Source organism: Choloepus didactylus, chromosome 5 (assembly GCF_015220235.1).
Source record: "Choloepus didactylus isolate mChoDid1 chromosome 5, mChoDid1.pri, whole genome shotgun sequence".
In the NCBI taxonomy this organism is placed as follows: Eukaryota; Metazoa; Chordata; class Mammalia; order Pilosa; family Megalonychidae; genus Choloepus; species Choloepus didactylus.
The window spans coordinates 40381110-40408423 of NC_051311.1; the positions used below are offsets into that span (position 1 = coordinate 40381110).

The window sequence follows — 27314 nt, forward strand, 5'->3', positions numbered from 1 at the left end:
CTTTCTCTGTCCTCACCTGTTTCTGTCTGTTCCCCTCTTCCTCCGTCTCCAACTCTTTCTTTGCTTAGGAGGCCAGACTTGGGAAAAACTGTTCTTGACCCATCCTGAAGTCTCTTGGAGATCACAAGATAGTTCAAGGATCTGTCCCAAATTAAGGTTGACTCTAGTCGGAGAGTCCTGGACGCAAGGGGGCCGTTCTTTGAGAACTGACAGAGAAGCCTGCTGCCGCTAAGCAGGTGTTAGATACTTCAACCTGCTCTTGCTCCTCCTTCCCGGAGGAGGCGCAGTGAGAGCTGAGCGGCCGCTGCTTTCCAGGGAGATCCAGGTTGCGGATCCCAGGGTGCATCGCGTGTCCTCAGGGCAACCGCGGAGGTTTGGGGGCTCTCCGGGAATGGCCTGAAATTCGGGGCGGAGGCAGAGGCGACGCGCGGCGGGGAAGGTTCCTGTGAGTAGAGCAGGGACTGTGGCCTCTCCCGGCAGGGGCCGGGCAGGACCGCGAATGGCCACGGCCGATCGGCCTCGGGTAAGAGGGGCTCCTCCGCGTGGACGCCCTGATTTCGGGCGAGGGCGTGTCTTCGTGCTCCCGGCGGGCCTGCAGTCTGGCGGGGGTGGACGGGTAGGGCGGAGTCTGTACTCGCGTCAGGCTCTGCGTGGGGGACCCGGGCTGTGGGTGGCGCCGGTGGCCGCGGAACGTCCAGGGGCTCGTCGGTGGGGAAAGCCCTGACGAGGACGACCCTGGGCTGTGGCCGACCCCGGATTGCCGCCGAGCCTCGGCGAGGGACGCCCGGGGTGTGACGGGGGACCGGCTAGGGGAGGAATAGAAATGAGTCTGGAGGCTGGGAATGTTTTGCATCTCAACGGCCGACTTATATCATAGAGTTACTTAAGTTAGAGCAAATTTTAGAAAGACTTAAGAATTTGAATGGCCGAAATGATAGACGGCGGCAGATGAAATGGCAGAGCATTGCCGCTAACGTGATAACGTTTGTATTGAGTGTAGAAAAGGAGGATATAAAAACCTAAGTAGTATTCACATTATTTGGTTATTTATTCAGTATTTTGTTGGAAAGTGGGGAAATTTGAGGGTTCGAGGAAGTGGCCATGATTTGCCTCTGCTTCTTTAATATTTTCCTATACTTCATAAAATTTTTATATCGAGCATTTTTGCTGATTATTAACAAATTAATGAGGTCGTGAATAAAAAAAACACAATCTTATCAAAACTATAATTTCCTAGGATTAAATCTACGAAAGTCGTGCAACAGCTTTATTGATAAAATTGTAAATGGGAGATACACCGTGCCCATTGATAGGAAGACTAAATGTAGTTATAGTGATACTTTTCCTCCAAGTTAATATGTAAATTCACTGGAGTTTCATTAACATCACAGTCATATTTTTATGAATTTAGATTAACAGATTTTAAAGTTCATTTCTTAAAAAGAATGGGCAAAAAATGAGTAACATGATTCTGCGAAAAGAAAAAGGGAGAAGTGCCCTACCATATGACAAGACTTATTATAAATCTCTAGAATTAATGCAGTGTTGTTTTGTGCAGGGATAGTAACACAGAGCAGTGGAAACAGAATGGTAAACCCAGAAACAGACCCGAGATTGAAAGGGACCTTGATATACCACACAAGTGGCATTACAAATTAATAGGCAAAGAATAGACCATTCATAAATGATGTTGGTACAATTCAGTTTCCATGTGGAAAAAAAAAATAAGGTAGGTCACTATGTATAACATTTGAAAATTACAGATAAATTAAAAATCTTAAAAAGCAAAATTTTGTCTTTTAAAAGATAATATAGCCCTCTCTATGGAATGGCAGAAAGCTGACTTCACTCTCCCCACCTGTGATCGGTATATCTCCTGTTTTAGACTTGAAGCCTCCAGATTGTTCCTATGCTAGATGTGCTGTAAAACCCAGAAGTACCAGTCTTTCTAAGAACAACAACCAGTTTCATCCCTCTGCCCCATAATGTCGATGCCCCTTTTCTCAGCATGAAGAAGTTAGAAGAGTCCTCACCCAGATATCCCTCAAGATTGAGAGAAAATTATCAAATGAGTGGGAGGGGTTGTAACTGAGAAGTTAGGATTTAAGGGCTGATTATGATTACTGAATCATTATACAGATATTCCTTTTTACTTTCTGGTATATTAGAATAGACAGACAGAAGTCGACCTCATTATAATGCTAAAAATGATGTCCATCATCATATCAAGGCTGCCATTTTCTTACATGCGTTCTGTGACTAAGCATGTAATCAGTCTGTTCATGCTCAATAATTAAATCACCTCTAATTACATCATCTGGGCCATTGTGTTCATTATCCTAAAATCTGCCCATCTTTTGATGCTATAAAACTATCAAAATTACTGCAGTTTGGGGAGACAGATTTTGGGCCAATAGGCCATCTGCTTTCCTGCTTTTTGCCTAGAAATAAAACTCTTTCTTTGGGAAAAAAAAAAAAAAAAACAACTAATAATTCTGAAAATAATTTGAATAAAGAGGGAAAAATAGAAAAAAAGACAATGTAAAATATCTTTGTGACATCAGTGTAGAAAATAATTTCTTTAAACAAGACACAAAAAAAGTAAGAAGACCTAAGAAAAGATTCATATAGTTGCACCAAAATTGAAATTTTCTATACAACATAAGATAACATAAATAAAATTGAAAGATTAGCCACAGTCTAAGAGAAAATATTTGCAACCTATATTGTCAACAAACCATTAATATACAAATTATATAAAGAAATCCTACAAATGAAAAGGACAAGGAACACAATAAAAAATAGACAGATATGAACAAGTAATTCACAAAACTTAAAACACAAAGAGTCAATATAAAAGTATCAATTATAAAATTGTGACCATACAATGGAACACTGTACAAAATTAAAATAGTTATTTATGTATCAACATGATAGTTATCAAAAACAATATTGAGTGAAAAAGCAAGTTGCAGAATGATAAAGCATATATAAAAGAAACAAGGCAAAACTATATATTGTTTGTGACTGCACAGATGTGTATTAAAAGATTACAAAAATCAACTGAAAAGATACTTAACCACATTCATAATAAAGTTTGCCTTTGGGAAGGTAGGAGAATAAGAGTAAGTATAAATACAGGATTGAAGAAAGGGACCAAGGGGGCTTCAGTTTCATCTGTCAAATTCTATTTTATGAAAAGGAAATCTGAAGCAAAAATGTTAAATTTGTTAAATCAGTGGTGAGTTCAGGAATACTTATTCAAATATCCTCTGTTATTTTCTATATCTTTTAAACTTCTAAAATTAAAAAAATAATTAATATGCATGAAGGGTTTTTTGACATTTAAAAAGAAAGGAATTTAATTAGAGAAAGAAGAGAACAAATACATTTAACAAATAACAATGTACAGTCAGTTCTGTGATAAGCATTGTATGCATTTCTAAAACTCACAATGCTATGCAAAGTTGTGCAATATAAACCACAGAGTTTGTGGGGAAAATGATTAGGGTACAACATTCTAATGAGTGATACATTAAAAAATAAGATAGGAACCTAATAAAAACAGTAGCACTGTTGGCTAAGAAATACATAACTACTACAATAAATATAGCACTTTGCTTGAAAGAGACCTGAAGTTTGCTTATGGAAGTGAGGGTAGAAAGGATTGTAAGGTATTGTGAAGTGGTGGAAGGAAGGTTATCTGAAATCAGAAAGTTGTAATACCAAATGTGGATGGGTAAGTCTCATAACATTCAGCTATCTCATAAACTGAGATACCTGATAGATGCTTGCAGGATGTGCACATGTGCATTTTATTTTATCCTAACACTGCTCAGTTCAGCTGGGTGCCATTTTCTGCATTACCTACTACAAGTTTTGTCAGCCTCGGCACTGTTAACATTTTGGACCAGATAATCCTTTGTTGTGGGAGAATATCCTGTGTATTGCAGGATGATTAACAGCATCCCTGATGTCTACCACTAGATGCCAGTAGCACCCCCCTCACCAGTCACAACAGTCATAAGTGTCTCAAGATATTGCCAGATGTCCCCTGGGGGGCAAATCTGCCCCCGTATTGTTCTCAGACAAAATGACACTTAAGCAAATGTGATTTTTTTTTATGTTCAAATTGTTCCCTAATAAATCAATCTCATTGGAACAAATTCACCTTTTCAAAATAAGCATTATAGCAGAGCTGGCTGTATTTCATTAAACTTAAATAATTAATCTGATTTAAATGTAAAAGAATCAGTTTCATGTTTCTTGTAAAAAGATAAATGTAGATTTAAAGTTTGAAACAAAATATACTTTACTACCCATAGAAAATAAATGTGTAACAATAACAATTGGAGTTAAAACTGTCTTTAAAGAAAACAGCATTAAAAGGTAGAGAAGTATGTTTAATGTAGTGTTTAAAATAAACAGATGTATATAGTTTATATACTTCTAATTGTGAACCTCAGAAAGCCTTCAATCTATCCAAGTCAACCGTAATAATAAAATATTAAACAATGTAATACATTTTCACATGTTATATTTTTCCTAATGCAGTTTAAATAAAGCAATGAAATTAAAAAACATTTCCTAATAAGCTCTTAATATCAAAGGAACAAGAAGAATCTTGGTTAATCAGGAAAAGGAAACCAGCAAACATTATTTTTAAAGGTAAACCATTAGAGACATTTCCATTAGAGTAAAGAATAAGATGGAGATGCCTACTACTGTCACTGCTATTATTCAGCCTTATTCCAACCAGTGCAACAAGATAAGAAAAATAAGAAATGACAGGCTTCCATAGTTAAAATAGAGAAGTGTTGTTATTTGCAGATTTGATTTTTTACACATAAAGTCCAAAACCATCAACTGCAAGTGTTAGCCAACAAGTAAAGTAATTGGTAAACATATCCATGCTTTCATAATTAGAAATTTTAATGAGGAAGTAAACAATTCTTAATAATAGTAGAAACTAAAACTCTAAATTACATAGGAATGACTTTTCAGAAATTATTAAGATCTATATGAAGAAAACTGAATTTTACTAAAGCATATAAAAATATCAGAATAAATGAAAGAGATATACCATGTTTCTAGGTGGGAAGATCCCATATTTTTTGGATCCCATCCTCCCCAAATTAATCAATACATTCGATGTAGTTCTATCAGAATCCCAATATAATTTGTCAGGCAATTTCAGATAAAAATGGATGGCCATGCTCTCTCAGATAGCGGAACATTTTATAAAACTATGGGAATTAGTGAAGTATTGGGGCAAGAATATACAAATTCATCAATGGAACAAAAAAATAACCGAACATAAATAGGAATCTAGTTTATGAATATACAATTCCATGTCAATGGTAAAACAATTCCAACAAGTTTTATGATAATTCAATATACATTTGTAAAAAATTATGTTCCTTCCTCATACAATAAGCAGAAATAAGTTCCAGATGGAATAAAGAGCTTATTCTAATAAGCAAAACTATAAAACTGTTATCAAAAATTCAGGAAAATATCTTTTATAATCTTAGAATGGGGACACTCAACCCTGAAGCCATAAAAAGAGGTTCTAATAAATGCAATAAAATAAGAAATGAAAGCAGCATGCCCTGAGAAAAGAAAGGGGAGATTTTCTTTATTTGAAAATTATATGATTGTATTCCACAAAAAGTTTAATATTATTAAGATTGATGAGCAAATATGGTGCATTAATTGGATTCAAAATAAGCTACAAATATCAATAAATTTTTAATTCTAGTAATAATAGTATGATGTGGCAGTACCACTTACAGTTGTTACAAAAACCACACAATACCAGAAGAAAAAGTTAGTTTTAAAAACTCAGAACATTTATGAGGAAAATCATTAAATTTATTAAAGGATAGGAAGCAAGATCTAAATAAATGGAGTGATAGATCCTGTTCTTAAAAAAGATTAATCTTACCTAGATAATATACACAAATTCAACGCAATTCAAAATGAATCTCAATGCACTTTTTGTTTTTTTTTACTGGACAAAATGATTTTGAAATTTATAAGAAAGCATAAATATTCCAGGTAATTGACAACAATAGGTTGTAGAAGAAGGGGTGGGGAAATTTGCCCTCCAGGTGTTACAACATTGCATAGTACTATAATCAAATACATGTAGATAGTGTACCAGAATAGAAAGTTCAGGATATAAAGATTCAAATATATATTAAACTCTATATGCAAAGTTTAAAGGCTGGCATTTCAATTTAGAGGAAAAAGGGTGGTGTATTTACTAGTGTTGCATGACTGGCTATCCATATGATATAAATAAAGAAAGATGCCAATAGCATATATACAGTTAAGTTGCAAATCTAAATATAAAATAAAATTAGTAGATTATGTGTAAAACTCTGTGAGGAACATTGTCTTAAGTGAAAGTGAAACCTGTAAACACTTTCAGAAAGATTGACAGGTTTGATTTTAAAAAGGGTCAAAATTTCTATTTGTATCTTTTATAAGATGTGCTGGTTTGGATATATTATGTCCCCCAAGAAAAAGCCATGATCTTTTAATCCAGTCTTGTAGGATATTTGGATTAGATTGTTTCCATGGAGATGTGACTCATCCAACTGGAGGTGATAATTTTGATTAGATTATTTCAATGGAGGTGTTACCCCACCCATTCAGTGTGGGTCTTAAATAAAACACTAGAGCCCTGTGAGAGCTCAGACAGAAGTTGCTCAGGGCTGCAGCTGAGAGAGACATTTTGGAGATGGTTGTTGAAAGCAGGCTTTTGCTAGCCCAGAGTTTGTCTGGGAGAAACTAAGAGAATATCCCCAGACACTTTGGAGATGCTAACCCAGAATTTGCTCCAGAGAAGCAAAGAGAGACCAGCCTAGACACATTTTGGAGAAAGCCATTTTGAAACCAGAACCCCAGAGCAGACACCAGCCACATGCCTTCCCAGCTGATGAAGGTTTTCCAGATGCCATTGGTGTTCTTCAGTGAAGGTACCCAACTGTTGATGCCTTTGGACACTTTTATGGCCCTAGGATTGTAACTCTGTAACCAAATAAAAATCCCCTTTATAAAAGCCAATCCATTTCTGGTATTTTGCATAGCAGCAGCATTAGCACACTGGAACATAAGGGTTGGGAAATTTTCAGCCATTATTTCCTCAAATGTTCTTTCTGGCCCTGTATCCTTCTGTTCTCTTTCTGGGACACCTATGATTTGTGGATTTGTGTACTTCATGTTGCAACTCGTCTCTCTGAGACCCAGCTCAAATTTTTCCATGTTTTTCTCTATTTGTTCTTTTGTGTGTTGGAATTTGGTGTGTTCGAATTGCTATTTCCTCCAGTTTGCTGATCTTCCCTTCTGCCTCTTCAAATCTGCAGCATATCTCTAGTATATTTTTAATATCGTCCATGGTATCTTTCATTTACATAAGATCTGTTATCTTTCTATGTATTCTTTCAAATTTTTTATGCTTTCCTACTGTCTTTTTTTTGGATGGCACTACAATCTGTTAATATAATTTATACATATGAGGACAATTATTTTAAATTATGAGCCTTGAGAAAATGACAACCTTTAAAAAAACCATCTAAGGGTGTGTGAATATATCTCAATAAAACTGCATTAAAAAATACAATCTAGAATAAGACAAATGACAAACCCAACTTACCAGCAATTTCTACAATTTCAGCAGGAACAAAGTCTTTAGCTTTAATCTGCTGTACACTGTTTCTCACCTGTCCTACACTTTGCCCGTTTCAGACTCATACGTCTTCAAGGCTTCAATTGCATTTTTTAGCATTGCTTTCTTGCCACACACCCACAATTGCATTGGCTACCAATATGAATAAAATTACAAAGGGCTCTACAAACGCTGTTACTGTTTCTTCATCTTCTTCAAACCAAGCCAAAATAAGATATACACATGCTGCCAACAATAAAATTCTAACTAGTAATTCTTCAAACTACTCAGTCACAGGTTCAGCAACATTTTTTCTTTCTCAGCCGGCAACTCTTTGAAGCTCCATCTTTCCTTGAGCTTCTTGACCTGCCAAAGTGGCCCAGAAACTCTTCCACCTTCTTTGTGTGTGCTTTCTTCATGGCTGCCAGGGTCTGGCCCCCTTGACTCCCGTCCCTGCGGCCTCCTCCCCTCGGCCCGCACTAGGGCCATGGGCTCGTTGCACCAAGGCGGCCAGGTGAGGAGTGGCCGGTCACTGCCTCTCCTCCTCCTCTGCCTCTCCAGGTGCTGCATCACCCCGGACAACTGCACCTCTCACAGCCCAACCTCGCTGCTCCGGGCTCCATGGGGCAGGATAGGGTATGCCCTACCGTCCCTCCCTATGGCAGAAGGGTAGGCCATCTCCCAGGAGCCCTCTTCCCACTCTCCTGAGGTGATATGCTGCCCACATGGCCCAAGAAGGGGGCTCAGTGGTGGAACTGAGCAGGGGAGGTGAGCTGGCAGGGTGGTGCTTGGCGCTGGCACTGATGTCTCAGCTCTGCACCCCTGACAGCGGCAGAGCAGGAGGTGGTTTCAGGAACATCTCTGCAATACTGGCACAAGGATAGACATCAAGACCAAAGGAATCAAATAGAGTTAAGAAATAGACCCTTAGAGTTATGGTCAATTGATTTTTGATAAGGCTCCCAGATCCACTCAACTGGGACAGAACAGTCTCTTCAATAAATGGTGTTAGGAGAAGTAGATATCCATACACAGAAGAATGATATACAAAAATACAAAAATTAACTCAAAATGGATCAAAGATCTAAATATAAGAGCCAGTACTATAAAGCTTCTAGAAATATCTTTATTTATCTTTATCTAGAAATATCTTCTGGAAATATCTTTAATGCCAAGTGATAAGAGGTTATTTCTTAGACCTTACACCCAAAGCACAAACAACAAAAGAAAAAAATAGATAAATTGGACCTCCTTAAAGCTGAATATTTCAGTGTGTCAAAGACCTTCATCAAAAGGGTGAAACGGTAGCCAACTTGATGAGAGAAGTATTTGGAAACCACATATCTGATAAGGCTTTGATATCCAGAACATATAAAGAAATCCTACAACCCAACAATAAAAAGGCAGCCCAACTGAAAAATGGGCAAAAGACATGAATAGACATTTTTCCAAAGAAGAAATACAAATAGGTAAAAGGCACATGAAAAGATGCTCCTCTTCACTGGCTATTAGGGAAATGCAAATCAAAACCACAATGAGATATCATTTCACACGCACTAGAATGGCGACTATGAAACAAACAGGAAACTACAAGTGTTGGAGAGGATGTGGAGAAAGAGGAACACTTATACACTGCTAGTAGGAATGTAAAATGGTACAGCTGCTATGGAAGACACTTTGGCAGTTCCTCAGAAAACTAATTATAGAGTTGCCTTACAATCTGGCAATCTCACTACTTAGTATATACCCAGAAGATCTGAAAGCAAGTGTGCTAGTTTGTATGTTTATGTCCCCCAGAAAAAAGCCATATTCTTTAATGCATTCTTGTGGGGGCAGATGTATTAGCACGGATTGGGTTGGAACCTATTGGTTCAGTGTCCATGGAGATGTGACCCACCCAACTATAGGTGATAACTCTGATTGGATCATTTCCATGGAGGCGTTGCCCCCTCCCATTCAGAGTGTGCCTTGTTTAGTTTAGTGGAGCACTATATACAAGCTCAGACAGAAGGAGCCTGAGCTGGAGCTGAGATAGACATTTTGAAGATGGCCGTTGGAAGCTGATGCAGACATTTTGGAGAATGCCATTGTGAAATGCAACCTTGGAGCAAGCAGACGCCAGCTGCGTGCCTTCCCAGCTAACAAAGGTTTTCTGGATGCAATGGCCTTTCTCCACTGAAGGTACCCTTTGTTCATGGACACTTTATGGCCTTAAAACTGTAACTGTGTAAACAAATAAACCCCCTTTTATAAAAGCCAATCATTTCTGGTGTTTTGCATTCCAGCGGCATTAGCAAACTAGAACAGCAAGGATGAGAACAGACATTAGCGCACCAATGTTCATGGAGACATTGTATTAACAATTGCCAAAAGATGGAAAAACCGAAGTGTCCGTCAACTGAAGAATGAATAAACAAAATGTGGTATATACTTACCATGGACTATTTTTCAATAGTAAGAAGGAATGAAGTCCAGAAGCACATGACAACATGGATGAATCTTGAGGATATTATGCTGAGTGAAGTAAGTCAGACATAAAAGAACAAATATTGTATGATTTCACTAATATGAACTAATTATAATCTGTAAACTCATAATCATAAAATCTAGAATATAAGTTACCAGGAGATAGAATGAGGCTAGAGAATGGGGAATGGTTGCTTAATATGTGCAGAATTTTTAGCTAGGTTGAACTTAAATGTTTGGAAATGGATAGAGGTGACAGGAGCATGTTATTGTGAATATAATTAATAGTGCCAAATTATATGTGAATGTGGTTGAAAGGGGTAGTTTAGAGGCATGTATGTCACCAGAAGGAAAGCTAGAGGCTAAAATATGGGAATGTATAACACAGTGAACCTTGTGGTGAATGATGAATGTGGTTAACACTACAAATATAAATAAATTTTTACATAAATCAGAACAAATGTATGATACTTTTGCAAGGAGTTAGTAAGAGTGGTGTGTAGAAAAAAGTACCTATTGCAAATTATGTACTATAGTTAACAGTAATATCTTACTATCCTCTCATCAACAGTAACAAATGTACCACACCTATACTAAGGGTCAACAATTGAGGGGTGGTATGCGGTATGGGATGTTTCAGTTTTTCTTTTGTATTTTTATGTTTTATTTTTCTTTTTGGAATAATTAAAGCATTCTAAAATTGATTGCAGTGATGAATGAGCAACTATGTGATGATACTGTGACACATGGTTTGTATATTTTGTATGAATTGTATGGTGTGTGACTATAACTCAGTAAAGTTGCATTTTAAAAATTTCTATTTGGCAAAAGACAAAATCAAAAGACAAATGATAAACTGGGAGAAAATGTTTGGCACTCAGTCATAGGTTTATTAACCGAATATGAGAAGACTTCATTCAAATTACAAGAGCCCACTAGAACCCTAAGGAAAGAATGTAAATGAACAGGCATTCATCTTACTTTACTAGCAATGGTATAAAGTGCTGCCTTCTTTTTGTAAGGCAATCCCAGTGGTATATGTTAAAACTGGAGATGTTTCTACTGTATGATTCAGTAGTTGTCCTTTTTAGACTTTATCCTACAGAAGTAAAAGTACTAATACATAGGAAAGCATATCAGAGCATTGTTTATAATTCGAAAAAGAAATGGAGATGGGTGATGCTGCCAACATGGCAAAATAAGACATCCCATGGAAAAGTCTTCCCACAGAATCAACTAATGAAAAGAGTTGCTTAGAATTCTGGAAGATGATAGAGACTGGAGGATTCTATAAATGCTGAACTGGAAAAAAAGAAAGTAATATCAAAGATCAGGTAGGAGATTGTCTTCCTGGAACCCCCACTGTGGATTCCTCCACCTCACTAGATCCCATGCAGATTGGGAGTCACACAGAGGCCCCATGGCCCAGGTCCCTCCCATCATGGATCCAGACCATAGACCCATTCATAGCAAGTTAGAACCCCACAGTCTCCAGATACAAGTATGTAAGTCCACAGAGGCCCAGAGCTGTGTACAATAGGGCCCGCAAGGTGGGAAGGGGAAGAAATCACAGCAGGGCTGTTAGCAAGAGGTATGCCCACTCAATCCAGTCTCTGTTCACTGGACCACCTAAATACAAAAGGACGTTTCTGGATTGACCCACTATTTTAATTTCCTGGGTTGCTCAATGTAGATGCCAAGAAATGGGTTGGCTTAAACAATGGGAATTTATTAGCGTATAGTTTGAGGCCAAGAAACTTTCCAAATCAAGGCAAAGCTTTCTTCCTAAAGACCATCTGCCACTGACCCTTGCCTCCTCTGTCACGTGGCAAGGCAAAATGGTGGTGTCTTCTGGTCTCTGCCTTCTCTTTGGCTTTCATTGATCTCAGCTTCTTGCTTCTATGGCTTTCTTTTCTTTCTGTCTGTAGTCATTCCATTTATAAAGGACTACAGTAAGAGGATTAAGACCCCTCCTGTATGAGGTGAGTCACACCAACTGAAGTTGCCTTGTCAAAAGGTCCTACTTACAATGGGTTGATACCCATAGGAATGGATTAGATTTAAGAACATTTTTTTCTGGGGTACATACAACTTCAAATTACCACACTCCACCCTCTGGATCCCCAAAAGACAAATTCTTTCCATATGCAAATACATTCATTCCATTACAAAATTCCAAAGTCCTAAAGTTATTTCAGTAAAAATGATTAGTGCAAAGTCTGATCAAAATCAGTTATAGGTGTGGTCTGTTCTGGAGCACAATTCCCCTCACTCTGAGGACCAGTAAAACCTAGAGAACCCATTATCCACTTCCAATATACAAAAGAGGGACAGGCATAGGATAAACATTTCCATTCCCATAGAGAGAAATTAGAAGGAAAATGGGTCAGGGGTCTCAAATGTTTCTGAAACCCTGCAGGACATACTCCGTTAGATTTCAAGGTCTCAGAGTCAACTATGAAATGACATTTTGTCTTCCAGTCCTGATGGAATGGCAGTACTACCCTTTCCAGTTGCTTACACAGCCCCACCCTTTTGTTACCAGACCAAGGCAGTGGTTTCTTTGCCCAATGCGCTCAAATGACCAATTCCTGAGACACCAGGGTTTCAAAGAGAGAAAGAGTTTATTGCTAGGCATGAAGCAGGAAATCAGATGGCCTATTGGCCCAAAAATCTGTCTCCCTGAACTGCAGTAATTCTGATAGTTTTATAGTATCAAAAGATGGGCAGGTTTTAGGATAATGAACACAATGGCTCCAGATGATGTAATTAGAGGTGATTTAATTATTGAGCATGAACAGATTGATTACATGCTTAGTCACAGAACATATGTAAGAAAATGGGGGCCTTGATACGGGCATGATTTTTAATATTATAATGAGGTGTAGGTGACATGTAAGTTAAAGAGTAAGCTACTGTGAATGTCAGGTGGGCCCATTTTGGTTAGATCCTACTTCGATTATCAAGATAACTGGATTTGGGGTGGATTAGTTCTGACTCAAGACCCTTCATTAATAAACATTAGGGATTGTCTTTGGTGATCATGAGACTCTAAAGTTGAAAAACTGGATAAAATGGGTACAAGTGAAGGTTAGTCACCAGGTTTTTACAATCACAAGGGCACAAGATAAAGACTATACAACCATTATCAGATATCAAGGCAGCTGAATTACAGTTCAGAGATTTCAGGTATTTCCCTTTGTCTACTCTAACATAACAGGAAATAAAAAGAGATATCTATATACTAATTCAGTAATCATCATCCCTTAAATCCTGACTTCTCAATTATTTGTTCCATGGTCTCCTGAAACACTAGGATGAAGGCTCCACCCTCTTCAGGCATTGAAGTGGCAGCCAGCACTCCACAGTCCCTGGGGAATAGACTCCAACCTCTGTGAACACTGGAGTGATAGCACTCTTCCTGAACAACAGGGTGGAAGGCCCACCCTCTGCAGGCTTCAGGACAGACTCACCTATTTCACAAACATGGGTGGGCTTGCTCTCTTGTCCTGAAAAGGTACCTTCAGTTGAGACCTCAAGCCTCCATGGTCCTGCCCACAACGTGACTTTTCTTTCAATCTGTCCCTTACCTGTCCCTTTTAGTCCAGTCAGGCAGTGGTTCCATTTATACAGATCTTGCAAAAAAACCTGTCTATTTTGCATGTAGTGCACAAGGGTCCAAACCATCAGATAAAATACTTTCCACAATTCTTTCTGAATAACTGCATTTCAAATCCTGACTTGCACTAAAATGACTGACTGGATCCATGTTCAGTTAAACACTCACATGGAGCATTATTCTCTGAGGACTCGCTTTCCAGAAGCTCAGAATGTTCCAGACCATCAATTTCTGGTTTCTTTGTGCCCAGAAGTGCAGTTCTCAGCATATCCCTTTCCTCTCACATTTTGCTATAAGCTGCAAGGAGAAGCCAGGCTGCACTTTACACATTTAGCTTCAAAATATCCACAGCTAAATATCCAACTTCATCAATTGCAAATTCTGCCTTCCATCCAATATCAGAGTTCAATTTTGCCAAGTTCTTTGCCACTTTAAAACATTGATTACCATTCTTCCAGTTTTCAATGGCACCATCATTTCTAAGGCCTCATCTAAAATACCTTTCATATTCATATTTCTACCAACAATGTTCCAGTTTGCTAATGCTGCCAATACACAAAATACCAGAAATGGATTGGCTTTTATAAAGGGGGTTTACTAGGTTGCAAATTTGTAGTTCTAAGGCCAAGAAAGTGCCCAAACTAAGGCATCAACAAGAGGATACCTTCACTGAAAAAAGGCTAATGGTGCCTGGAACACCCCTGTCTGCTGGGAAGGCATGTGGCTGGCATCTGCTGGTCCTTTGCTCCCAGGTTGTGTTTCAAAATGGCTTTCTCCAAAATGTCTCTGGGCTTCTGTCTCTCTTAGCTTCTCTCAGCTCTCTGCTTGGTTCTCCTGGGGCATTTCTCTCTAAGCACCTGGGAGTCCCCTCTTAGATTCTCCAGAGCAAACTCTGGGTTTCATCTCTTAGCTTAGCATCTCCAAGCATCTTTCTATCTGCATCTCCCAGCATCTCCAAACATCTGGGTCTGTGTCGGCTCTTAGCTTCTTCTGGGACAAACTCTGGATTACATATTTTAGCTTCTCTCCAAAATCTCTCTCTCAGCTTCTCTCTCTTCTTGAACTCTTAAAGGACTCCAGTGATCTAATTAAGACCCACCCTGAATGGGTGGGGTCCACACCTCCATGGAAATGATCTAATCAAAATGTCTTACCTATAGTTAGGTGGGTCACATCTCCATGGAAACAACCTAATCAAAAGTTCCACCCTAATCAAAAGACTAATAAGTCTGCCCCCACAAAATTGCATTAAAGAACATGGTTTTGTGGGGGGCATAATAGATTCAAACCAGCACAGTCTCTTCAAAGCAATATAGGCCTGTTCTATCAAGCACCTCACAATTCTTCCAGCCTCTACCCATTACCCAATTCCAAACCAGTTTCCATATTTTTTGGTATTTGCAAAAGCAACACTCCACTCTCCTGGTATCACAATCCCAAAACAGAAAAGTGTAAGGAAAAGTGGGCGTTGAGTGATGCAGACAATTTAAACAAATCTTTGGAACTAAGGAGAAAATTCTTCACAGAAACAAACAGACCAGATCAAGATTCCCAGAGAAGGAACAGAGGAAAGGAAACTTTCTTCTGGAGGTGAAACAACTGCACAAAAATTGCAAACCTAAAAATTGTACCACCCATCCAGGCATCCAGGGCAAGAAACACATGAAGAAGAGCTGTGTAAATCTGAACAGTTAAACATGAGCTACTCTAAAGGTCCAGAATAAGTTGGATCCAGCATCAAAGAAGAACTTAACACAAAGCCAACCAACAATAAAACCCTAAACAAGAGGGTTTTTTTCACTGTTTGCAGATGCCACAAATCCATATATAGAAAGTCCCTAAAAATCTACAACAAATCTACTAAAGCTAATAAACAAATTCAGCAAAGCAGGAGGGTATGAGATCAACATGCAAAAGTCAGTAGAGTTACTATACACTAGTAATGAGAAATCTGAGGAGGAAATCAAGGAAAGAATTTGTGCCGGTTTGAATGTATTATGTCCCCCAGAAAAAGCCATATTCTTTGATGCAATCTTGTGGGGCAGACATAATAGTGGGGATTAAGTTGGAACGTTTGGATTGGGTTGTTTGCATGGAGATGTGCCCCACCTAACTGTAGATGATAACTGATGGGATATTTCCATGGAGGCATGGCCCCACCCATTCGGGGTGGGCCTTGATCAGTGGAGCCATATTAATGAGCTGGCTCAAGGAGAGGAAACTCAGTGCAGCTGTGAGTGACGTTTTGTAGAGGAGGAAGCTTGTTAGAGAGGAACGTCCTGGGAAAAAGCCATTTTGAAACCAGAACTTTGGAGCAGACTCCAGCCACGTGACTTCCCAGCTAACAGAGGTTTTCCGGACGCCATTGGCCATCCTCCGGTGAAGGTACTGATGTGTTACCTTGGACGCTTTATGGCCTTAAGACCGTAACTGTGTAACCAAATAAACCCCTTTTATAAAAGCCAGTCCACCTCTGGTGTTTTGCATTCTGCAGCATTAGCTAACTAAAACAGAATTCCATTTACATTAGCAATAAAAAGAATAGAATATCTAGAAATAAATTTAACCAAGGATATAAAGGATGTAAACCCAAAAAACTATAAAACTTTGCTAAGAGAAATCAAAAATGTCTAAATAAGTGGAAGGACATTCCAGGCTCATGGATTGAAGGACTAAATATTGTTAAGATGTCAATTCTACCCAAAATGATCTACAGATTCAATACAATTCCAATCAAAATTCCAACAGCTTACTTTGCAGAAATGGAGAAACCAGTTTGACATATTTATTTGGAAGGGTAAGGGGCCCCACATAGCCAAAACCATCCTGAAAAGAAGAATAAAGTTGGAGGACTCACAGTTCCTGACTTTAAAGTGGTCAAAACAGCATGGTACTAGCACAAGGATAGACATAAAGGTCAATGGAATTGAATTGAGAGTTCAGAAATAGACCCTCACATCTATGTCCAACTGGCTTTTTTTAATGCAATTTTATTGAGATGTATTCACACGCCATATAATCCATCCAAAGTACGCAATCAGTGGCTCACAGTATCATCATATAGTTGTGCATTCATCACCACAGTCAATTTTAGGACATTTTCATTACTCCCCCCAAAAATAATAAAAATAAAATAGAACACCCAAAACATCCCATACCCCTTATTCCCCCCATGTTATTTATATATTTTTGTCTTTATTTTATTACTCATCTGCCCCTACACTGGATCCAGGGAATATCAGTCACTAGGTTTTCACAATCACACAGTCAGGCGATAAAAGCTATATAGTTACACAATCATTATCAAGAATCAAGGCTACTGCATTACAGTTCAACAGTTTCAGGTATTTCCTTCTAGCTATTCTAATATACTAGAAACTTAAAGGAATATCTATATAATGCATAAGAATAACCTCCAGAATGACTACTCAACTCTATTTGAAATCTCTTAGCCACTAAAACTCTGTTTTGTTGCATTTCTTTTCCCCCTTTTGGTCAAGATAACATTCTCAATCCCATGATGCCAGAGTCAGGCTCATCCCTGGGAATCATGTCCCACGTTTCCAGGGAGACTTACACCCCCTAGGAGACATGTCCCCATGGGACATGAGTTAATTTGCAGAATTTGCTGAGAGATACGGGCCACATCTGAGCAACAAAAGAGGTTCTCTAGGGGTGACTCTTAGGCATAGTTAGGTAGGCTTAGCGTCACCATTGGAGAGATAAGTTTCATAAAGGCAAGCCTCTAGATCGAGGGCTTGGCTTATTAAATTGGGAGCCCCCAATGCATAAGAAAATAGCAGGAATTCCCCAAGTGGGGAAGTTTAATAGTTCCATATTTTTCCCCAGTTCCTCAAGGGGACTTTGCAAATACTTTTTTATTTCCTGCCCAAAATATTCTGGGATGTGTTGGGGTATTACATTAGACTGTACAGAATAACAAGATCTTGTTCCCTATTCTAGGTTCCATGTAATTATATTGTTTAAATAAACTGACCAGACAGGTTAAATTAGTGTGCTACAAAAAATATAAATTTTGTGCCAAATAACCTCTCTTCCCTTGGTCTCAATGGAAGTTGAAGTTTTAATATACAGTCAATATCAACTCTACCCTGTTATTCTAATTTACTTTAGACCTAACCAAGTCCATTTCATTCATATCTCTAATTGTAGTGTGATCGGCTTCTTTAACAGTTGCTGTATGGAGTAATGCAGACTTTCATAGCTGCCGAACACAAACTCTGAGACTCAGGTGTTACACAGATACCCAAATTTCCAGGGAACTACCAGGTTATACACAAAGAGCTCAGCACCTCAGAATTTAGAAATAACAGTTAAAACTCAGGAATAGATGTGACTGCTGTGAGACCTTACAATTTAGGAACCTTTGCAATAAACCTTATTGAACATTCTGTCTTTAATCATCGATTGCCCAATCTCTGCTCCCATTCTATTCCTGGATAACCTATGCTCTCAAATTCAATTCTCAGCATTTGCTCATTATAGTTAGTTTATATTAGTGAGGACTTACAATATTTGTCCCTTCATTTTTGGCTTATTGCACTCAACATAACATCCTCAAGATTCATTCACCCAGTTGCATAGTTCACGACTTTGCCCTTCTTGCAGCCACTCAATATTCCATTGTATGTGTACACCACAGTATGCCACTCTGTTCATTCATCAATGTACCCTTAGGTACAGCCAACTGATTTTTGACAAGGCTGCCAAGTCCAGTCTATTGGGAAAGAATAACAAATGGTTATTTTCAACAAATGGTGCTGGGAGGATTGAATATCCATATGTAAAAGAATGAAACAGGACCCCTAACTCACACCGTAAACAAAAATTAACTCAAATTGTATCAAAAACCTAAATATATGAACCAGGACTATAAAGTTCCTAGAAGACAATGTAGGGAAGCATCTTTAGGATATAGGGTAAGGTGATGGCTTCTTAGACTTCACACTCAAAGCACAAGCTGCACAAGAAGAAGTAGATAAACGGAAACTCATCAAAACTAAAAACTTTTGTGCATCAAATGACTTTATTGCGAAAGTGGAAAGACAACTTGCTCAATGGGAGAAAATATTTGGAAACCACATATCCAATGAAGTTTTAATATCCTGAATATATAAAGATATCCTACAACTCAACAATAAAAAGACAAACAATCCAATTTTAAAATGGGCAAAATATATAGACATTTTTCCAAAGAGGAAATGCAAATGGGTCAAAAGCACATAAGATGCTCAACATCATGAGCTATTAAGGAAATGCAAATCAGAAGCATGAGATACTGTTTCATACCCACTAGAATAGCTACTATTAAGAAAATAGAAAATCAAAAATGTTGGAGAGAATGTGGAGAAATAGGAACACTCATTCACTGCATGTGGGAATGTAAAAATGGTGCAGCTGCTGTGCTTTGGTAAGGCCTCAGAGAGCTAGTAAAGAATTACCATATGACCCAGCAATCCCTCTACTAGGTATATACACAGAAGAATTGAAAGCAGGAACTTAAACATATAGTTACACACTGATGTTTATGGCAGCATTATTCACAGTTGCCCAAAATGGAAGCAACCCAAGTGTCGGTTCAAACCCTAAATGGAAAAACAAAATGTGGTATATACACACAATAGAATATTATACAGCATTAAAAAGGAATGAGGTTCTGGTTCATATGAAAATGCAGATGAATCTTGAAGACATTATGTTGAGTGAAATAAGCCAGACACAAGAGGAAAATTTTGTACGATTTCACTAATTTGAAATAATTAGAATAAGCAAACTCATGGAATTAGAATCTAGATTGTAGAATAACAGGGGCTGGGTTGGGGGTAGGGAACAGGGAGTTAATGCTGAATTTGTACAGAATTTCTATTTGCGTTGATTGTAAAGGTTTGGAAATGAATGGTGGTATTGGTGGCATAATGTGAGTGTAATTGACAGCACTGAATTATATACATGAATGTGGTTAAAAAGGGAAATTTTACTCATATATATGTTACTAGAATAAAAATTAAAAGTTAAAACATAGGACTGTACAACACAGTGAACCTTATTGTAAACGATGGTAATACAACAATTATAAACATGGTCTTTCATGAATTATAGCAAATGCACAATACTAATGCAAGGTATTCATAATAGGTTGGTATTTTGGGAAAAAAAACAAACAAACCCTAATGTAATCTATGGACTATAGTTAATACTACAATTATAATATTCTCTCATCAATTGTAACAAAGGTACCACACTAATGAAAAGTGATAATAATGAGGGAGGGGGTATATGGGAACAGTTTATTTTCTACATGACTTTTCTGTAAACCTACAATTTCTCTAATTCAAAATTTTTTAAAGAAAAGAAAAAGTCTTTTATGCCCCCCCGTGGGTCTAGCTGTCTAAGCTGTGGTATATCCACCCATGGAATGTAATGCAACCTAACAAAAAAAATAGTTTGCCTACCTGTATTGATCGAGAAAGAAGTCCATGGCACATTAAGTGATGAAGTTCACACACAAACACAAAGGAAAATAAACCCAATACTGTAGGTATGAATGTGGTCTGAATATACATGAAAAAAAACATGGAGGGGGATGCGGTGATAAACAACAGAACCCTGTGATTGAGTAGAGAAAGTAGCAATTCTCCCAGGAGACTGCTGAACAAAAAGAGTTTCTGCCACAAAAGTCTTTTAAGTTAATGTTGAGAAGAAGCCGAGTCATTTTGAAGCAATCATGATTGTATATGTATTATATTTATAATTTCAGCTACCTCTTACTTTTGAGGATGTTGCCATTTATTTCACGGAGCAGGAATGGCAGAATCTAGAGGTTTGGCAGAAGGAGCTTTACCAGCATGTAATGAGAACCAATTATGAGACTCTTGTTTTTCTAGGTAAGAAATATTCAACTTTACATAAGTGATGGATGTAGATCCTTTAAGAGATCTTGGTCAGTTGATCCTCCTGTATGTCAGGTAGTAAGATCTCTCAGAATTACCCAGAATGGTATTTTTACCCCCATATTCTTTTGCTAATGCATATTCTGTAAGCACGCCTAGTCCTTACTTAAGGGTAGATATTGTTACATGAGAATAGTTGAGACAGCATGTAATGTAAGGTGGTTGGAGGTGACTAAATAATATATGCCGGGGCTTTTAGTCACTGTATACACTCAGGTTGCTGTGATTTTCCACGTGGGAACATACCTAACTTATATCCATATAATACCCTGTATATCTTAAGCTTACCTCTCAATTTTTACAGTGGGTCTCTATCTCTCAGAAACCTCATGTTATTCTTTCCTGGAATGAGATTTTGGAAAGCTATATAATGAGGGTTTAACTGTGGCAAAGTGGTTATGGTAACAGATGTTCTTTTTGGTCTTTTTCGCTTATATCTTTTTTGCTTCTTTATCAAACATTACACTCTGCTAGTGAGATTACAAATTAATACAGCACTTTAGAGAGCAATTTGTTAACATATAGTAAAGTCGAAGACATGTTTGCCCTGTGACCCAGCAATTCACTTGGAGCAATTCACTTGGAAAAATACAAACTCTTGTGCATGTGCTCATTGTAAACATGTCAATGAAAAAAAAAAAAAGACAAAATAAATTGTGATATATTCTTATAATACACTACTCTCAGATGAATGAACCTGAGTCATTTGCTTTAAAATGGAGAAATTTTGAAAACATAATTTGAAGAGATAAAAGCAAGATGTAGAATGATATAGTATGGTATGTGCATAGTTTAAAACCAGCATACAATATTAATCAGAATATGAATTTTAAAAATGAACATGCATGGGAATGTTCACTACTCAAATTCAGGGTGGTAATTACCTCTGGAGAGGGGCATAGAGGGGCTTAAGCTGGTCCTGTAATGTTTCATATCTTTAAAAAAATCTGAAATGGATGGATGAGTAGAAAAATGGGAACAAAAACTAAATGAAAAATATATTGGGTGGGATGGGGGAGATGATTTGGGAGTTCTTTTTTACTTTTATTTTTTATTCTTATTTTTATTCTTTCTGGTATAAGGAAAATGTTCAAAAATAGATTGGGGTGATGAATGCACAACTGTATGATGGTACTGTGAACAGTTGATTGTACATCATGGATGATTGTATGGTATGTGACTATATCTCAGTAAAACTGAGTTTAAAAAAAATACAATATAGACCTATACAGTATGGACCTTTTTCCCACTTTAAGCACAAATAAATAAAATTTTAGGAAAAAAAAATTTTTTTAAAAGTCTGAAGCAAGCATGTCAACATGGTAAGATTTGACAAAGATAGATGAAACCCAGGTTTTTGTATAATAGTCTCATTTTTCTCTATGCTAGAAATATTTTTAATAAAAAATAAAAACATTGTTTTTTAAAATTCTTCTGACTGAATTTTTGCCTCAGTCAACTGATTTAAAGTTGAACCCCTAAGAACTAGCTATGATTCTTAAGAATATTGGGGGGTGGGACATGGAGGGATACATAAATAAGTGGGAAGTTTTTCATTGCTGTGTTGCTGATAGCTACAAATCAATACATATAGTTAAGAATTTGAAGTGACCTAAGATTGATTAATTTTTTCTAACAGGATACTGTGATGCATTAAAAACAAGTGAGAAGACTAGCAAAATGAGAAAATGTATATATAAAATAAAATTGCTTTGTTCTTTTTTAGATTATAAAAGGAATTCATTCTTAATAAAACAAAATAGATAAGACATTTAAAAAGAAAGTGAATAGAACTCATAATTCCTCCCCAATGATAACCATTATTAGTATAATGGTATAGCCCTTTCAAGATTTTGTTTGTATCGTATGTATATATATTTACAAAAATTATATCATAATCTAAATACTTGTTTTGTGGCTTGCTCTTTTTCCATGGAAATATATTATGAGCCTATATGATATCAAATATAGTACAATTTAAATTATTTTCAATTTTTTTAAATAGCAAAATAGACTGGAAGGGAGTATGTAAAAGTAGAATTCATTATTGTATTAAGATGGTGAGGTTAGTTTTTTCCTTTTCCCCAAACTTTGTACAATTGTTATTTTAATAAAAATAAATATTTATAACAGCTTTATGGGGATATTCACATACCATACAATTAACCAGTTTAAAATGTAGAATTCAGTGGTTTTTCATATATTAATAGAGTTGTGCAACCATCACCACTGTCTAATTTCTACATATCTTCATCACCCCAAAAAGAAACCCTGTACCCATTAGCAGTCACTCCCCATTCCCCGACTCCTCCCCACCCCTGATATTACTCATCTCCTTTATGTTTCTAGGGATTTACCTATTCTAGACATTTCATATAAATGGTGTCATATAATACATGGCCTTTTGTGATTGGCTTTGTTGGATAAATGGAGACCATGACAAAATTAAAACAGCACAACTGGCCTAATGGGTGCAGATAAACTAGGAAGCACTGGTATGGTGTATAGTCAGTTTTGTCCCTCTTTGTGTAAACCTGTAACCTACCATTTTTTGGCATCTCTTCTCATATGTTGCCCCAGGAATGAATTTTGAGAAATCTGAAACAACTCAGTATGCTTTAAATTTAGTGCTTAAGGGAACCAAATTACTTTGTCTGACTTCTCCATGCAGATGATGGAATTCCTAAACCAGAACTAATATCCTGGATTGAACAAGGGGGAGATTTCTTCAGAAATTGCGAAGAATCACAGATATCAGAAAACATAATTTGTTTCTCTACTTATAAGCATTTTGATCCTGTTATTGAGGGGCAGCTGTTTGGGGGTGAGTATTAACACTCCAATTTGTTACTCTCAGGTCTCTGATCATGTCTTCATATTTGACCAGGCTGAGGCTTGACTCCTGGTATTCCAGAGAAACACAGAGAGCATAGTGGTTAGGAATGGATTCTGGAGCATCTTCTGGGTGAACTTGGGCAAGTTATTCAATACCTCTTGGTATTTCAGTTTCTTGATCTATAAAATGAAAACAGTAAAAGTACCTACATTATAGAATTGTCATGAGGATTAAATGGGTTTATGTATGTAAAAGTGTTAAAATAATATATGGCACACGGTAAGAGTCCATTAATGTAAGGTATTCTTAGTAGTAGTTAGGAAAAGATCAAACTCAGAGACTAGTTATACAGAGCCTTGTGACCAAAATTGCTTCCTTCCTATCTGGAGACTGTCACCTCTGTTTGAATACTTAAAAATTGGCTCACCTCTTTTGTTGCTGGTCCTAATGAAAGAGTCTCAGATTTTTGGATTCTTAAAGGTAAATATTAAAGTAGAGAATGAGAAAGCCAAATGGGAGCATGATTCCAAGAAATTATCATTCTAAGATATGTCTGTTCAGTTTAGTTTCAGCAGATTGTCCCCAATTCCTTTTGGTCATGAAATATAACCACACGATATATATATGATTGTGTAGCTTAGTGAAAGTGATGGCTGATTTCCTGTTATGGCTCACTTTACTGGTATTCATGAATTAACAGGAATACTGAAAGCAATTTTGTTTTTAATTTCAGGAAGCCAAAAAGCAGTATATAAAGGAGAAATTAAATGCCATTTCCAATTAGACTCTCTTCCTAGCCAGTATTCCTTTGGACCCTCATTAGGAAAAAGTGAAGAAGTTACCTTTAGGCCTGAACAAGGGGTCACCCTCATGAATCCAGACAGACATGACACACAGGCTCTAATTCCAGTGCTGCCCAGCTCCAGGGAATCTAGCCAAAGGGAAAGAATCCCAAGTCACAAAACTTCAGATCTACGTGGCTTCCAGGAAGTCTCCTTCTGGCAAAGTACCCACTACCCTTGCCCTGTCTGTGGGGAAAGCTTTTGGATAAAGATCCACTTAGTGAAACATGAAAGGAGCCACCTAAAGGACCAGCCTCGTAGGTCTTGGAAGAAATTCAATAAACAAGCTGATCCACAGCATCAGTGGACTGTCCCTCAGGGTCAGAGGTGCTTCCAGTGTAATGACTGTGATAAGACCTTCCACCTGAAGCAGTACTTGCTTAGACATCTGGCTGTACATGCAGGGACCAGCCCCTTCCAGTGTCCTGAATGTAAAGTGTACTTCCACCACAAGAGGACCTTTCTCAATCACCACCTCATGCACAAGGGGGAGAAGCCTTTCCAATACCCCAAATTTGAAAAGAGTTTTCTCCAGAATAACATGCCAGCTCCTCAGTGCCAAAACAGTGGAGAGGGGGCAATCTCTTGTCCAACATGCAATATGGCCTTGTCTGAGAAGTCTGAGCTCTCCAGCATGCTCCCAGGAGAGAAGCTATCTGAGTCCCCTGACTGTGATGAGAGCTTCCTCCTGAAGGAGGGCACAGAGGCGCTCCAGCATGACCATTGTGGGGAAAGGCCATTCTCTTGTCCTGAGTGCAATGCATGCTTCCCTACAAGGTCTCAGCTGACCAGTCACTTCAGAGTGCACACAGGAGAAGAGTCCTTTCAGTGTCTAGAGTGCAACAAGAGTTGCCTCCTGAATGGCTTGCTGAAGGTCCACCAGCGTGTAGACAGCGAAGAGAGACCATTTTCCTGTAGGAAGTATGAGAAGAGGTTCACCAAACAATGTCAACTCATGGAACACATCAGAGTACACAGTGGGGAGGAGACTTTCTGGTGTGCTGAATGTGGCAGGAACTTCTCCCTAAAGGGACAACTGCTGAGACACCAGCGTCTGCATACAGACAAGAAGCACTTTCAGTGCCCAGAGGGTGATTTGAGCTTCCGTCTGAAGAGCATGCTGAAAGCCCACCAGCTCAGACACACTGGAGAGAAGCCATTTTCTTGCAGTGAGTGTGGCCGAGGCTTCATCCACCAGTGTAAGCTCCGCGAACACCTGAGACTGCACAGTGGGGAAAAGCCTTTCCAGTGCCCTGAGTGTGACAAGAGTTTCCGCCTGAAGGGTATTCTGAAGGCTCACCAGCGTACCCACAGCAAAGAGAGGCCGTTCTCTTGTGGGGAGTGTGGCAAAGGCTTTACCAGACAGTCTAAACTCACCGAACACTTCAGAGTACACAGTGGGGAGAGGCCCTTCCAGTGCTGTGAGTGTGACAGGAGGTTCCGCCTGAAGGGGCAGCTGCTTAGTCACCAGCGCCTGCACACAGGAGAGAGACCCTTTCAGTGCCCGGAGTGTGACAAGAGCTATCGTGTGAAGGCCGACATGAAGGCCCACCAGCTTCTGCACAGTGAGGAAATGCCATTCTCTTGTGAGTGTGGTAAGGGCTTTACTAAACAGTCTAAACTCACTGAACACATTAGAACACACACAGGGGAAAAGCCTTTTCAGTGTCCCAAATGTGACAAGAGATTCCGCTTGAAGTCACAGCTTCTCAGCCACCAAGGCCTGCACACAGGAGAAAGACCTTTCCACTGCCCTGAGTGTAATAAAAACTTCCGAGAAAGGGGGCACATGCTTAGGCATCAGCGCATACATAGGCCTGAGAGGCCATTTTCCTGTGGAGACTGTGGCAAGGGTTTCATTTATAAGTCTAAACTTGAGCAACACCTCAGGGTGCACACAAAATCCTGTAGTGCTCCAAATGAGCCTGATATTAAGAAAAGGCTTAGCCAACTGTATGCAATGATAGAAGCTGATTGGAGCTGAGGTAGCATGGGCCATCCAAGGATAGAACAGAACTTATATTGCCTGAGAATCCATAAGAATACCCAAACCCATGGTAGACAGATTTTAGGAGCAGGGGTCCCCCTTTTTTTTTTTAGCAAGAATGTAATACTAGTTAGGAATATGAGAAATCACAAAAGATTTTCTCCTTTATAACAAGATAAAAAGAGATATATGCTCTTTCTGCCATTTTACATGGTAATTTTCTCCCAAATTCTAAGCTGGCTCTGAAATTCCAGCTTGAATTAAGACAGAAGGAAATCCCTCCAGTACATTCTCAAAGTTGAAGAGATGAGGGTGGCTGTTAAATGTCAGTTTTACTTTTTTTTCCCCCCCGAATGTGATGCTAAATTGTGGGTTTAAATCCAGTTGTTTTCATTGCAGGTGCTGATATAATAGTGGATGTGGTTTTGATTGGTTTATTTTTGAAAACTGATAGCAATAAAATAATTTATCTGAATTTTAGTTTGTCTGTTTAGGTGAATGAAGTTTCACAGCAGATTCCATAGTGATATTGCATCATTCCCATAAGGAAAAGCTGACAATTGCAGCAAAATTTGGCTAATCTGAGATTAACAAATATAAAACTGAAGGTGCTAAGAAGTATGTAAGAACTTGGACAAGAGATTGTGGCAGCAGATATAGAGTTGGGAGTTCTATAATACAGATGCTATTTGACGCTAAGAAAGCGAATGAAATTCCCAAGAGTGAATATCTAAGCAGACATCTAAAAGCTGAGTTAAGACAAAATAACGACAACAAATGGCTTTATCAGGGAGCATTACAAGCAACCGTTTTATGAGTTTCTTTTTTTTATGCAATTTTATTGAGATATACTTACACACCATATAATCCATCAAAGTATACAATCAGTGGCTCACAGTATCATCATATAGTTGTGCA

The 27314-nt window shown here is 38.2% G+C and overlaps 1 protein-coding gene across 2 annotated transcripts; it reads left to right on the forward strand.

The window, feature by feature from the left end:
* The first annotated feature begins 352 nt into the window (after positions 1 to 352).
* On the forward strand, positions 353 to 27314 carry ZNF786 (zinc finger protein 786). Of its 2 annotated transcripts, XM_037835906.1 has the most exons (5): positions 417 to 523; positions 10131 to 10198; positions 20539 to 20665; positions 23403 to 23555; positions 24301 to 27314. In XM_037835906.1, exons 2-5 carry the CDS (start codon positions 10157 to 10159, stop codon positions 26391 to 26393), a joined length of 2415 nt encoding a protein of 804 aa, XP_037691834.1. In that variant the 5' UTR covers positions 417 to 523; positions 10131 to 10156; the 3' UTR covers positions 26394 to 27314. The 2 variants fall into 2 exon arrangements, with proteins under 2 accessions (XP_037691835.1, XP_037691834.1); XM_037835907.1 differs by lacking the exon at positions 10131 to 10198 and having other exon boundaries at positions 353 to 523.

Coding starts and splice junctions, on each gene's coding strand:
- ZNF786 (XM_037835906.1), top strand. CDS start 10,157: ATGACAACATGGATGAATCTTGAGGATATTATGCTGAGTGAA. Junction 10,199..20,538: donor AGGATATTATGCTGAGTGAA/GTAAGTCAGACA, acceptor TTATAATTTCAG/CTACCTCTTACTTTTGAGGA. Junction 23,556..24,300: donor TGAGGGGCAGCTGTTTGGGG/GTGAGTATTAAC, acceptor TTTTAATTTCAG/GAAGCCAAAAAGCAGTATAT.